The following is a 15,126-nucleotide window of genomic DNA, read 5'->3' as shown; positions in this document are numbered from 1 at the left end:
TATGTACTGTAGTTCCTGTAGTATGTGATTGTGTAGTTCCTGTAGTATGCTTATGTAGTTCCTGTAGTATGTGATTGTGTAGTTTCTGTAGTATGTGCTTATGTAGTTCCTGTAGTATGTGATTGTGTAGTTCCTGTAGTATGTGATTGTGTAGTTCCTGTAGTATGTGCTTATGTAGTATGTGATTGTGTAGTTCCTGTAGTATGTGATAGTGTAGTTCCTGTAGTATGTGCTTATGTATATGTTGTAGTATGTATTTTTGTAGTTCCTGTAGGATGTGCAGTAGTTTCTTATATGTGCTTAGAAATATAACAATTCAAACAATGATATGAATATGTGAAACTGCCAATGTGCCAAAATGTATGTGCATAAAACCACAATTTTCATCTTTCTGAAAAAGGTTCTATTAGTTTAGGGCTTGATCCTCACTGATACTGTAACTGTAATCTGTTTTCCCTGATGATTATCCCTGTGTAAAATATACCTTTGGTCAAGGTAAGAAGTCCTGAACAGTGTATCTCTCTGACATTCAAATTGTATCTACTTGTTTTGTTATACTGTAATGATACATTTACTGTATAAGATTTTTTTGGAACAATGAGATCTAAAAGAGCTCTCTTCATAACTACTTTGATTTCATACTGCACGGATTTGCTGCTGCTGTTCTATAGGTCTACCACTTACTCTGGGTTAACAGAATAACTAACCCCAGTCACTAAACCACATAGTTTGACTGCCACCCATGGTGGGCTTGGAGTAGACACAGACGATGGATGATGCAGCTTGACTTCGAGCCCCTGGCAAATGCTGTCTACTGCAAGAGTAATGTGCATTGATAGATAGATAGATAGATACTTTATTGATCCCCAAGGGGAAATTCAAGGTCTCAGTAGCATACAGACATCACCCACAACATGCACTTACAGCAGAAAGGGTAAATATAAGTATATACACATTGACAAGCTCTGTCTGAGAGGGGGCAGTGTAGTTCCTGTAGTATGTGATTATGTATATGTTGTAGTATGTGCTTTTCTAGTTCCTGTAGGATGTGATCGTGTAGTTCCTGTAGTATATCATTGTGTAGTTCCTGTAGGATGTGCTTCTGTAGTTCCTGTAGTATGTGATTATGTATATGTTGTAGTATGTGCTTTTGTAGTTCCTGTAGGATGTGATCGTGTAGTTCCTGTAGGATGTGATCATGTAGTTCCTGTAGTATGTGATCGTGTAGTTCCTGTAGTATGTGATCGTGTAGTTCCTGTAGGATGTGCTTCTGTAGTTCCTGTAGGATGTGATTATGTATATGTTGTAGTATGTGTTTTTGTAGTTCCTGTAGGATGTGCAGTAGTTTCTTATATGTGCTTAGAAATATAACAATTAAAAACGATGATATAAATATGTGAAACTGCCAATGTGCCAAAATGTATGTGCATAAAACCGCAATTTTCATCTTTCTGAAAAAGGTTCTATTAGTTTAGGCCTTGATCCTCACTGATACTGTAACTGTAAACTTATGATTATCTCTGTGTAAACTAGATGTACCGCATAGCGGTACAAAATATGACCGCCGCTCAGTCCTGTACATCCGTTCCGCGAAAAAAAATCACACTTCAATTTGTCTCCATATTTTACTCCATCCCCCACTCTTGAAACTTTTGTGTATGCTTGTTTGCATGCCTGAGTGTGTGTGTGTGCGGCTGCACAGAGAGTAGCCTACTGGTGCTGAAAAGGTGAATAGATTGTAGAATAGCCAAAGAAGATGTAGCATTGTTATAAAACCTTTAACATCTCTAAACAATCACAAGTAGGGCAGTTCATCACAGTTCATCCATTGCAACTGGATTGATGAAAGGTCACTTACACCTGTAGGCTACATTGCATTTGGGAAAAGCAAAAGGTATCAGCATAATGTTATTTATTTAATTATTTATAAATAAAAACATCTCTGTCAGTTCCGTGCCGTTTTCAACAGCTATCAAAAACAAAGGTCATTTTTGGATGGATGGATTTTTTGTGAATGTTTCTTCTTCTACATAAGATTTTAGTCATCTTTAGTTCATGTAATACTTTATTGTCAATGCACAAATTAAGTAACAGTAGTCTGAAACGTTATTGTTAATGCACAAATTAAATAACAGTAGTCTGAAACGAAATGCTGTTTTACATCTAGTGATGCAAATAACTGACATGTCCAAATGGGCCTTGATGAAATGCGTTGCTAGACTGTTCATACACATTTTAACGGGCCAAAGTTGAAGAGCTGTTGTCCGTTATTGTTCGTGCAAAATATAGGCTGATTCATGTTCCCTTGCATTGTGTAACTGAGGTCCATGGCTAGTCTGGCTTTCACCAGACCAACCTCAATCTTTTAAGAAATCAAAAAAATAAATAGCGGGCAGATCAGGCTGGGTTCACCAAGCCTAGTCCATAGGCACCGATATTGTTCACAGCTCTGGCTATTCTAAATGCAAAAATGCATCAGGGAGTTATGACAAAACTGTAACTAACACACTAGATCCTAATAGAAAGCTGTTAGCTTCCCTAAGCTACAGGTAGGCTTATAAGGTAGGCCCTATTTACAACATAAATTGTCAATAGGCTATGCTGGGCTGACACAAATAAAATCTCCTTTGGAAACCAATGGCGACGCCTTTACAGTATCAAGCGGACTTAAACTGCCATATCATCGGCAAAAAAAAATAAAAATTCACGCCCAGCTCCATGAGTCAAGGAAAGTGCGAATGAAGTAGCCACTTCTAAATGGGACCCACTACACAGTAGTTTAAGGTGTGTTGCTAAAGCAGCCATAATGAAATGAAGGTGTCATTGTTTGGATACTTCACACACACGTGCTTTTTAATTTCACAGACTACAACTACCAAGCTGGAATCAAAGCACATCGATTCCCCTCTCACACCCTGCACGCACTTAAAACAAAATAAACAGGCGTCTCAGTCTCACGCATGTATAGGCAAAACTGTAGCCCATCAGACCGGTGTAACGTTGGTAAATCTTCCATTGCACAGAATGATTTTTGTAGCACATGCAACAAATGTCTAAAGATACAATTACAGTGCTGCTATCAATTTGCTTGGTATAACCGCATTTATAGTTTTCTACAAATGCAATCAATCAAATTGGCCTCCACTCAACCAACGCTAACGGTAACATTACCTAGGTCCTTATTGATATTATAAGATCAAGGTACCTGCAGTAAAAACCAACCATGTCCGATAAACATCCTCAGATTTATTTCGGCTTCAAGAAGAAATGGGAATTACATTTCATGTGAACATCATCCTATCCTTATTAGACGTTCTCTGCGTAAACTATAGTCCTTGTAGGAAGCGTCCATTGTTTTTCCAACCCACGTTTAACTTCCAACAAAATTACGTCCTCACTGCAACGATCGCCATCTAGTGGACAAACGACTACTTATCGCCAATACTGGAAATGCAGCCATGATGATGATGATGATGATGATATATATTTTGGCTTTCTTTTAATCCTACTGAATTTGTAATATGTATCGGGCCGCTCTAATACCGATAGTATGTGGGTGCCTGTGTGTGTGTGCATGTGTATATGTGTGCACCGCCATCTACAGGCCAATGAGTGTATAGTCACTAAATGTACACATAATCTATTTTTTTAAGACCCCCCATGGATGAAATTGTATGAAACTTGGCCCCCCCCCAGAGAATGCCAGGTCAATCATACAAATAAAATTTGGTGCAGTTCTGAACATCTTAACTGAAGATAGGGCGATTAAAGCAGAATAATATTGCATTTTCATTTTTACCGGGGTGCAAATCACAAATGAGTGATTATGGGCCCAGATTGATGTGGGCCCTTGAGACCAACATACCATAAACGATTCTTCATCCTCGGTGCCCACGGTTCAGGTAGTTATTTAGGAAAAACTGCTTTTTTTGCGGTTCGGGGCCCAGCACGGGGAGGGACCCCGGGGGCTAAATGAATTTTTCCGTAAAAGTCTAGTGGGGCTACATACCCACCAAATTGCATGTGTCCCGGTGGTTCGGTGTCCCGGGTATCGTTGACCAAAAATTCAGGAAGTAGATGACTAGCTTCGCTAGCTTCGTTAGCGGCGGTCATAAATATACCTTTGGTCAAGGTAAGAAGTCCTGAACAGTGTATCTCTCTGACATTCAAATAGTATCCACTTGTCTTGTTATACTGTAATGATACATTTACTGTATAAGATTTTTTTGGAACAATGAGATCTAAAAGAGCTCTCTTCATAACTACTTTGATTTCATACTGCACTGATTTGATCACTGTATGAACCAACAACAGGGATCTAACTATTTGTAAAATAAATTGAAACAAACTATTGTATAGGATATTAACTGTTCCTCATGCAGTTAGAATTACAAGCAGTTAAAGCCAAGCCTGTACTGACCAAAGCCTTACCAAATGTTTCAGTATAATGACAGATGTTTTAAACAAGACATTAGGGTACAGAAGCTTATAATTGCAATAAGTTTATAGAGCCCTGCCAGGGAATTTCATTTTGTATAATGTGCAGATGACCATACGACGACAGCTCAGATAGCTGAATTAAGATGCAGGAGGAGTAAAATTGTACTACATCCTATTCTTTTTTCCAAAACGCAAAAGCCCTAAAGCTTGACATGGGGGGAGAGAGAAGTCATAAATACAGGCCGGTGGTCAATGACCCAGAGTTAATGGCGACGAGCGGGCGGACATGGGAAGTGATTGTTAGCATTAAAAGGAGCTGAGTGTACCCTCCACTAATGGCGACAGAGCGCCGCAGGCGCCAGACGCTCAGCGGCAGCTGACACGGGGGATTTCAGGGCAGTGAGGGCCCGCCGAGCGCCAGCGATACATTTGACTGGGATATTCCCGTAATGTGGAAACGAACGGGCTTTCCTCTCCAGCTCTGGACCCGACACAGCTCTGATCAGCTCTGCTCTGACCTGCCCACATGCACTGTGTGAGAGCAGTACTGCCCCAGAGAGAGAGAGAGAGAGAGAGGGAGAGAGACAGAGAGAGAGGGAGAGACAGAGAGAGACACTGTGTGAGAGCAGTGCTGCCCCAAAGAGACAGAGAGGAAGAGAGAGACACAGACAGAGAGACAGAGAGAGAGAGAGCGCGAGAGAGAGAGAGAGAGAGACACTGTGTGAGAGCAGTACTGCCCCAGAGAGGGAGAGAGAGAGAGAGACAGAGAGAGGGAGACAGAGAGAGGAAGAGAGGGATAGAGAGAGAGAGAGAGAGAGAGACACATACAAATAGAGTGAAATAAAGACAGGGATTGAGAGAAAGAGAGACAGAGAGAAAGAGAAGAGAGAACAAAGACATTTTTTAAATTGCTCAAACATGCATAGCTCTTTTAAGAGGATATTTATTCAGTCCTCACTTTAACAGTAATTTACATGAAGCGGGTTGGCTTAACATAAACTGTAGGACCAACCTTATCAAATTTCATGGAAATTAGGTGGGAAATTCAAGAGCGAACACTTACACCAACCCTCAAGGCTAACACCAGAGTTCTTATATGCAGTCAGCCTACAGATGAGCAGGACACTGCTCTTGTTCTCAGTGGCTTAAACTGACAAATCATTTTTTTCTATACACATAACACAAATTTATGGCCATGTCAAAACAAATGAATAGTCTCCACTGGAAACATTGAGTCCTTGGCACTGACAGCTGGATAGTTGAATGGACAAAAAAGTAAATTGTAATGAAGTGATGGGTTTATGTCCCATGTATGGCTTTTTGACTAGGACTATGATCATTTTCCGACATGTATAATCATTATTATTTTAGTATCTCTCACATGCATGGGTTCATTCTGTGTGAACACTTTAATGTTATTCTTCTATTGGACAGCAGAGGGCAGCAATGAAGAGTGGTACAAATGCCGAATACACAGAGTGATTTAGTCCTCATCACTGTATCAGAGGAGGTCTGAAATTGCTGATCAGTTTTTCTATTGATCTCTTGCTTATTTGGTGTTACAGTCATACTGAATATACCTTCTGCTTCTGATTCAACCTTTGTCTGCTCCAGGGTCCCATATGGATCACAGTCGTGTTTCTCTACACTGAAAAACCAAAAGTCAAAATACTGTAGGTCTTCACAGCCACTCTCCTGCATTAATATTTAATACGCTTATCACACAAAGTAAGCTAAAAGGTGGCATCATGTAGTGATACACTGCAACTCACCTTGGCCTCCTCACCCGCTGAACTGATACAACTGATTTCTTCAGTGCACTCCTGTTGAAAGAGTAGTATTGGGAGAATATAGGGACTGTAACATTGTTTTTTCCGGTGGAGACTATGTTTGCCTCTGGTCTTTCAAAAAGACATTAGCACTGGCATGGAATGTTCATATACTATTTTCTAGTGTCAACCCTATGGAGTAATGGCAGCTAATAAGCTAAGGCAGCTCGGCAAAAATACGAAAATTAAATGAGGTAAATTTGCATTACCTTGGATATTCAAAATAGCAGAGTAGTTTGCTATTTTGTAAGCATAACAAAAAAAATGTTGATTGATGCATATTTCAAAATAAAAAAACACCATTCCTGACTGACAATATAGAATATAAATTGCATAACCTTTAATTAATTAGTTAAACAATCAATTGCCAACACTGATCTCCTCTGAAACTTGTTTTGCATTTGTGATATGAGCTAACAAAACAGCTTCCTTGTTTCTTTGTCATTTAAATAATAATGCAGTTCAAAGCAAAGCAGCAGATGTTTTGTGAAACAGGTTTGTTACAGGTAGCATACTTTAATTAGGCTAAAGAGGTGAGCTGGACAGCATAATAATGACACACAGATATTAGCAGGTCAAAGGGAGTACCATAAGCAGGAGGAATGCAACAACGATTTCTAGAGTCATTTCTTCAGCATGCCCAGGAAAATCACATTTTTAACACATCCGCTTTAGGCTCTGTAACATCCCAATCAATCACACATGAATGACATGAACGTTAATATTCAAACAGAGACACCATTTACAACTTGAGTGATTTTTGTGCACACCACGCATTTTTAAAAAAGAAAAATCACAACATTGTTAAAAGTCCATTTTGATTTGTATCTTTCCTCCGTCCATTTAACCCCCTCCGGAATCACCATTACCTAAGTCCAAGTCAATCAACTGACCCGATTAGCACCCTGATTGCAACCACAGTGCGTCCCAAAAGGTGAAGGGGGTAGGCGGGGTTAATGGCCATATGTAAGCACAGCGTTATGGGCCGAGAGTGGGAGACAGATCAGCAGCGAGATCCAACCTGCTCCATCCGGTCCGAGTCTCTGTCCAGCACAGGGCTGAGTCCCCTGAGGCCGGCGTAGGGCCTGAGTGGGGAGCCGTTGAGAGAGGAGGGGGAGCTGGTGTCTATGGGGCAGATGTAGTCCGCCGAGTCGTCCGGTCGCCTCTTACGCAGGTGACTGAAGTGCGTAAAACCCAGCTTCTTTGGCTGGCGTGGACGGACAGAAACACAGACGACGCCGATTTATGGATGATGATATTTTGTCGGTTAAAGTTATTTCAAATTCAAATCATGACCAAAATAAAATTATGAAACTAAGCCTACTAAAGCAGCCATATTTTCCTTTTCCCTCAGCCCCTAACACACATAGAATCATCTTCATCCTTACCCTGACTTTGGCTGTGGTGGTGAGAGGCGTATGCCCCGTGGCGTTGGCGTATTCCCTCTTCTCCTGCTGGGCCTGCGCCCCCACCAGAGCGGAGAAGTTGGTGGTCAGGTGGCGCCGCAGCAGCGTCTTCTGCGGGGGGATGTTGAGCAGCATGGCCAAGGTGTCCGAGCTGAAGCGCGGCTCCAGGATCTGAGGAAGGCCCAATTCAGCACAGGCTCGTTAAGACAAACATCAAACGGTTTTCATTCGCCTTATCAAGTGGTCATCAGGGCGGAGTAAGACCACTGCGGTGTTCAAGAGTTTCTTTGAAGAACACACAATTATTAATGCTAATGCTATAATGCACATCATTAATGCTAGTTTCTGTGTCTGTGATAGGATAGAGAATTTTAATTGCTTTCATCTGGGTTAGTTGCGATGGGTAAACTACAGCAAACTCACAATGAGGCCTCCATGGACACCACTGCCCCTCAGATTGGGCGCATATTCAGCCAGGTCCACTGAGCGCAGCCACTCCATCACACGGTGGTTGGACCACTGCACCACCTCCGAGGGAGAGGCCTTGTTCTGAGAGAACAGAGAATAATATAAAAAAAACGATTCTCAAAATCACCGGTCCTTCCAGGGTCACCTTAAGGTCAGGGTTAGTTGAAAGCAGAACCACACTGGTAGATATTCAATAAACTACAAGTGATTTACTGACCGCTTCTAGAGTGTCTGAAACAGACTTAGCTTCCCAAAGAATGTTTAGTTGAACTAACAATAGATTTTAGTTTGTGTCAATATTTCCTGTCCACTGGTATGGTAGTTGTTCCCGAGTCTTGCTGAAAGAGATACAATAGAACAATAGAAAGAAAGGGGAGGTGCGAGTAGCATAGAAGACCATCGTTCATATAGTTCCTATTTTAGACACTATTTCTTTAATTAATGTTCACAGTGCTGGTGTTTTAATCCTGTTACATATGCATTTCCTTTTTTTGCTCTTTGATCTTTTGATAAATCGCCTTGAATATTTTCATTAGAGCTAGCCAAAAAGATTACATCACTGTTGCATAAAACATCCTGCATAATGTGTACGGCTCCATTGTACTAGCACATGCATCATGCATCACGCATATAGAGCAGGAATGACATAATATCGGAAGACTGGCCATGTTTAGTTAGAGGCTTTCTCTTTCAGTTTACTCCTGCTACTCTGATGTTTTCCAACCGCAACTGATTAAAACCTTATGATTTCAGTTCAACACAAGCTAACTCAACACAGGCTAACTCAACCAGGAGGTGGAGATGGAGGAAAATATCTGTATAATCGGTTTGCAAACAACAAGTCTATTGTATACGTCTGGCTGTGTTAATATGAGGAAGCCGCAGTGAACATTCATTCCCTAATTTGGCACAAAAACCCATCCAAGACTTCCAAAGCATCGTACAAGTGAAATTAACTTCAGTATATACAGTTGATTCAGAAAACAATTTGGATGTAAATGCCCTCCAGTGTTTAGTGTCACTTAGAAATCCATTCAACTCCATTATAGACAGAATACCAGCTGAGATAAGTTGCATTGTTTTTTTAATCAGGGCAGTAGTTTTCAGATTACATTATGTGAAATTTCTAAGTGAACCCAAACTTTTGAACGGCAGTGTATATCATAGAAGTGACTTCACCAAACAATGAAATAGGAATTTAAGGTTAGAGCCACCCATTGGGTGAATTCTTCCGCTGTGACCTACCCATAGGCTCACCTCGTCGCCCGGTCTGCGCCTCAGGCAGTGGGGGTTGAACTTGTTGGCATGGAGCACGTGGATGGCACACTTGATGCTGAGGTGATGGAGCTGACTAGTGACTTTCAGGAACAGAAGGTCGTTCTGAACCAAGGACAAGACGAGAAGGGAAATGTCACTGTGACAGGGGTGAACTGTGAGGTGACTGACTTATTCTCTTTCCATAAGTGTCAACAGCCAAGGGTGATTAAACTATTGTGTGGCCTCACCACTGTCAGGTACTGAAGCATCCTGCCATCCACGCGAGCTTCATGGAACTGGTCTTTATACTGAGGCAAGCCAATGTCATCCAGCCACCCTGAGATGGAACAGACACACTCACAGTCAACATCATGCAGGGCACCAACTGTAGTTTTGAGCTTATGCAACTTGTGCTAGAATGCAAATGGGTGTTTAATGGGCTTCTGATGTGCTGGGGTTTTCCCCATGCTTAAACTTGTCATCTGAGCATCTGAACAATGGCATTCATATACACAGTGCCCTCTAGAAACAGGGTTGGAAGTGTTGTAGTAACTCATCTTAACCTTGTGGATGTGTCTATTTACAATGATGGCGGTGATTACTGAACTGAGATAAAACCTACTTGTGACCCAGATATGGTCCAGTTCGGAGGACTTCTCCATGGTTTTGTTGCTGAAGGACCTTATAGCCAGCTGGAGCTTCTTCCTGTGCAGTGGGTGCTTAATGCCCATCTCCTGTGGATATGATATCACCGCAAGGTCAGCATCCTGATTTAAAGGGGGACACTACTGAAATACATGGTGAGCCGTTGCCAGCGTTTAAAAATGGCCATAGCATGGATGCATTGCGTGCATCAAAAAAATAACACAAAATAAATGTGATACTTGTCAGCATGTGACAGTGTGACGGTTATGAGTTTGACATGGTACGCGTCTGATGCACTCATCTTGTATCTCAAAAAGGTCGGTTATGAGACCCATCACCCATACAAATGGCTCTATCAGTAGACGAACATAGTGTAACCTCGAGCTCCTGATATAGTTTTACACTTCTGGTAGGGTTATATTAGTTTTATGCTACACTGAGCTGTGTGCTTGAACTCGGAGCAAAGGGTTGAACTCTAATAAGAAACACCATACGACAGTACAACTGCTAAAAAAGGCAAAGTAACATCAAGGTCTAACTGTATCTAACTATAAATCAAGGAGTGTCTATATGTCTGTCTGACTGTCTGTCTGTCTGGTCTTTGCATATCTCCAGACTGTTCATCCAGCCAACTTCACACTTGGTGGAAGTAATGACCCGAGCCAGTGCAATGCCATGTACTGTATAAAGCTGTTTGGATGTGAAATGCTAAAGGTATCATTTAAAGACTACATTTAGTGTATCTTTGGACAAGAGACTGCAACTAAAAACAAGACCACTGTATACTGTACACCTGCTTAATACATCTGTATTACTGCAGTGCAATAATGTGATTTCCATGTTTTTCACTCACAGAACATTTAGTATATCTTGACCTTATATCTTGACAATATGACACACACACTGCAGCCATGAAAACATCAGATCTTGACTTCTCTGATATGGCTAATGCCAGATGCAGTGTACCTGCAGGTATGTTTTGCTTGGGCACGGTACTAGAGTTTTCAATACAGACTGATACAACATCAATGCCATACTGACTGTAGAGCACAGCCTTTTCAAAGACAACCGTCATTGTAACATGTGGTCTATCTGTGAACACTGCTCTTACATTAAAGCAGGGATCACATTGGAAGTTCTATTTTGTTCCTAACTTAGACAAATGTTCTGTGTTCTATTGCCTAAACTGACAATTGATGAGCCTTGCTTACGCTTTGAAAGTTGAACCAAGTTCAACGCTCAAATTGTTTGACACTAGTGTAGTGCTGCCGCTCCAACTGTTCCGCTGCCGAACCATAGCGAAAAATAGGACATCTGCCGCTTGCCACTGGTGAAGGCGATCCCTTTGTAAGCGATACTGTTTAGTTATGTTTCTATACAGCCTGCCCTACATTACCAAAACTGAATGAAATTAGTGAAAAACATGCATGGTGATGCTTCACCTTCTCCATGTCCTGAGGGGTGGCGGAGAGGAGGGTCTGTCCACTCTCTACCCACTGCCTGGTGAGGTTCACATAGTGGCCCAGACCATACTCCTCCAGCCAACCACACACTTGCTCTTTGGTCCACTTCGCAAAGGGTGTGTTTTTGTCCCTGATGGATAAAAAAATATATATTTTTTTTAGGTCTACAGAAAAATTATACAGAAGAAGTCATACAAAGGTACACAAATCTAGGTCTAGGATTCAAATGTCCTACTGTTTAACTAATATTCCTACCAGTCAATTATTTAATTGATCAGTTATGAGTCCTGGATCACACTGGGGATAATATTCCCTGCCTGAGTCTGAACTCTATTCCTATAGATAAGGACAGTGAGAAGTGTCTGAGTGACAGGTCTTCGTACCGGACTGAGCTGCCTGAGTCAGGAGTGCGGGCCAGGCGAGGGCCGGCCGTGGCTCGCAGTCCTCCCCTGCGGAACTCCGACGGCTCCAGGTCAACCCCATTCAGGCCCCCCGACTGCGTCCTCCTAATTCTGTCAACACATATGAGATATTCATCTAGATATGATTCAACCAGATGTGAGACATTCATCTAGATATGATTCAACCAGATGTGAGATATTCATCTAGATATGATTCAACCAGATGTGTGAGACATTCATCTAGATATGATTCAACCAGATGTGAGATATTCATCTAGATATGATTCAACCAGATGTGAGATATTCATCTAGATATGATTCAACCAGATGTGTGAGACATTCATCTAGATATGATTCAACCAGATGTGAGTCATTCATCCAGATTTGAGACATTCAACCAGAGATATTTCAAAAATACCAGAACCAGACAAAACAAATGGCATGTTTCATGTCATCTGTATGTGCACATTATGCATGTAGGCCAATAGTCCATATAATTCATCATAGCAGTGCTCTTTAGCTAATATTTATCTACGAGATCAGAGAAAAGTGAGCAGGAATTGCATATCTTTCAGGGTTTTGCACTGTCTAACAAACTGACAAAAGTGTCAGTGTAATTTCATGCTTCATATCCATGCATATCAAGTTTGTTGGAATCTTGGAAAAAAAAAAAGAAAGGCCTACTCACTTCCCCCATATTTTTCGGATACTTTTGGTGTTCTTGACATTTTCCTGGGACACAGGGGACTGCTGTCCCGAGTCTGCCCCTGAGGACATGGGCGAGACGTCCGAGGATGTCGTCTCCTCCATTTTCTCACCTTTCCCTGCACACAGAACACGCTCCCCGACATCAGCGCTCCAGTTACAACGCCAAATCAATCACATCTGGAACGGGAACTACTAGAGTTTGACTGTTTTAGCAGGCTTTATGAACAAGTGAGCATGCACCATTCAAAAGCAAACCCACCAATACCAAAGAAGTCTTGTCTTCCTAGATTTCCAAGGTGGGCAATTGAGTAATCAGAGAAGAAATAGTCATTATCCTGTTAAAGCAAGCTCCCTTCTTGCTATTACATAGTAAAAATTCAATAATCAAACCAAAATACCACAGCATTTGCTTTGGTCAGAGGCCCACTGCAGTGCTGCTTTCTCTTTCATGACTGAAATTGTAATTATTACTTCTAAACCATGTGGAAGTGGCGCATATCAAACAGCAGATTTGTTAGTGGGCTTAGAAGTGCTTGATCCTAGAAGTCTCCAGAAGTGCCCTTCTGAGCGCAGTCATTCATGCTGCCCTCGTCCGCATCATATGGCAGCGGTTAGGGCCTCAAAGGCTGCTTCCCTTGCGGGTCCACTTCAAATCGGAGCCCCGCAGCTGGGCGGACTCTGAGGGCCACATGAGCCGGCCACATGAGTGAGCGAGTGAGCGAGTGAGCGAGAGAGGGAGAGAGGGAGCAGCAGTCAGGTCTGGCCTGGCCCTATTAGACCAGATCAAAGGCTGCTGGGGTTGGTTGTGATCAGAGGGCAGCGGGGTGTTTTACTTCTTTTTTTTTTTTTTTTTTTTTTGTCCTCCACCCTGCGGGAAACCGAGAGGCCAGGAATAGACTGGGCGCGTGTGTGTGTGTTTTTTTTTTTTTTTTTTTAGGAAAGAGAGAGAGAACGCGAGGTACCTAAAGCAGGAGCACTTGCACTCCTGCAAAGGTCTTCAGTCGGCAGCAAAATGAGAAGCGAAAGGAACACATACACAATTGCGCAAGCACGCGCATGCCTGCCTGCGCGCCGCCGACGCGCCGCCATACCACGCACGCCTTACCTGCCTTATGCACACACACACACACACACACACACACACACACACACACACACACACACACAAACACACACACAGAAAGAAGAAGAGAGCAGAAAAGTGAGAATTATTGTATTAAGAAATGACAGGCAGTATGTGTTAGCACATGCAGATGAGGTTTTACAGGGAAGAAAATAATACCAAAGTGACCCATAACTCATTTTCACACACAGCTCTTCTGCTTCAGAGATTTTTAAAGGTTTTGAAGATAAAAATGTATTTCTATAGTCTTAAAAAGCAGTTTGAGAAAAACATACATGATATTCACCATAACATATTACAGTAAGAACACTCATTAGGAAGCATCAGTGGGGCTGCGTGTGTGCATACTTAGGCTGAAGTCTCCATCCTCGCTCTCTTCCGGTGACTTCTGAGCTGAAGTGTCACTGCCTTCACTCTCTCTGTTCTGCTCCACCAGAGACAGTTTCCCTGGCAACGTCTGGCTCTTGTTGTCTGCTGGTCGAACCTGAGCCATTACAAAATATCAAGTGGTCAGGCTCTATTGCGCAATTTGCATAAAACCAGAAGTATCTAATTTATGAGAGGTGATCAGTAGTCAGAAGTGTGTGGTGTAAGCAACAGCGATGAAATATTAATGAGAGGGAAACAAATTATTTGTATTGGTTGGTATTTATTTGTTTCAGGTCAAATAAAATTAGGAGACAATTTCAATACCTCAGCTGACACTACAGGTTCTACTGATGCTCCAGTTACTTGCTATAAGATAGAAAATCAAAATAATCAGGACAGAAAAAGATCACAAGAGGAAAGAGTCCATTAAAATATTGGATTGAGAATGTTTAAGTAATATATTGTAAGGTGTAGATATGAAGGATAAGCACACATATGTTAGCATTTACTCCGATGAACATGCATTTTTTAGCAACTGACAAAGGGGACAGACAGATATTTCAGAGGTACTGTAGGTGACATATATTTTGAGGCTTTTGAGCCCACAAAATTGTTTACACTAGAAAATGGACTGTGGCTCTTGGTACAAACTACCTTCCCAAGCCCGCTCTGCAAATCTTCCATACTAGACGACATCAGTCTCGGTTGAGACCTACAACAAAAATAAAAACACCAGCGTTGCTAAACAGCTACCTTTGTTCAAGTCTATTTCTGTCATACAAAAATATTATAGCAATCAGGCTTCTGAAGAGTGTGTCTGTTCCTTTACAATTGCTGTTATTATGTGGGTAATTTCAACAGGTAATTGCTCTGCCTGACATTCTCACACTTTGAATATTTCTGAAAGTACAGAATGGCCTTGGCTCTCTCCCTTTCACTTCCTTTATGGCGTGCAGAGAGGGACGTTCACAACGTACAGATGTTCTCAGGTTATTACAAAGTGTGACTGATTTCCTA

The 15,126-nt window shown here is 41.8% G+C and overlaps 1 protein-coding gene across 1 annotated transcript in view; it reads right to left on the bottom strand.

Annotated features, from left to right (window-relative positions):
* Positions 1–5,369: 5,369 nt before the first annotated feature.
* ppfibp2a (PPFIA binding protein 2a) overlaps positions 5,370–15,126 on the bottom strand; it is a 35,757-nt gene continuing 26,000 nt past the window's right edge. The window contains exons 15-29 of the mRNA XM_048262844.1: positions 14,764–14,821; positions 14,434–14,475; positions 14,089–14,224; positions 13,580–13,612; positions 12,877–12,900; positions 12,598–12,733; positions 11,892–12,020; positions 11,488–11,638; positions 10,023–10,134; positions 9,649–9,737; positions 9,401–9,523; positions 8,099–8,224; positions 7,658–7,846; positions 6,213–7,476; positions 5,370–6,088 (exon numbers count right to left, since the gene is read on the bottom strand). Of these exons, the coding sequence (XP_048118801.1) occupies positions 7,273–7,476; positions 7,658–7,846; positions 8,099–8,224; positions 9,401–9,523; positions 9,649–9,737; positions 10,023–10,134; positions 11,488–11,638; positions 11,892–12,020; positions 12,598–12,733; positions 12,877–12,900; positions 13,580–13,612; positions 14,089–14,224; positions 14,434–14,475; positions 14,764–14,821 (1,552 nt within the window). The 3' untranslated portion in view covers positions 5,370–6,088; positions 6,213–7,272. The remainder of the gene's footprint in view (positions 6,089–6,212; positions 7,477–7,657; positions 7,847–8,098; positions 8,225–9,400; positions 9,524–9,648; positions 9,738–10,022; positions 10,135–11,487; positions 11,639–11,891; positions 12,021–12,597; positions 12,734–12,876; positions 12,901–13,579; positions 13,613–14,088; positions 14,225–14,433; positions 14,476–14,763; positions 14,822–15,126) is intronic.

The sequence above is a fragment of the Alosa alosa genome, chromosome 14 (assembly GCF_017589495.1).
Source record: "Alosa alosa isolate M-15738 ecotype Scorff River chromosome 14, AALO_Geno_1.1, whole genome shotgun sequence".
Taxonomy (NCBI): Eukaryota; Metazoa; Chordata; class Actinopteri; order Clupeiformes; family Clupeidae; genus Alosa; species Alosa alosa.
This window is presented reverse-complemented; position numbering and strand designations above follow the sequence as displayed.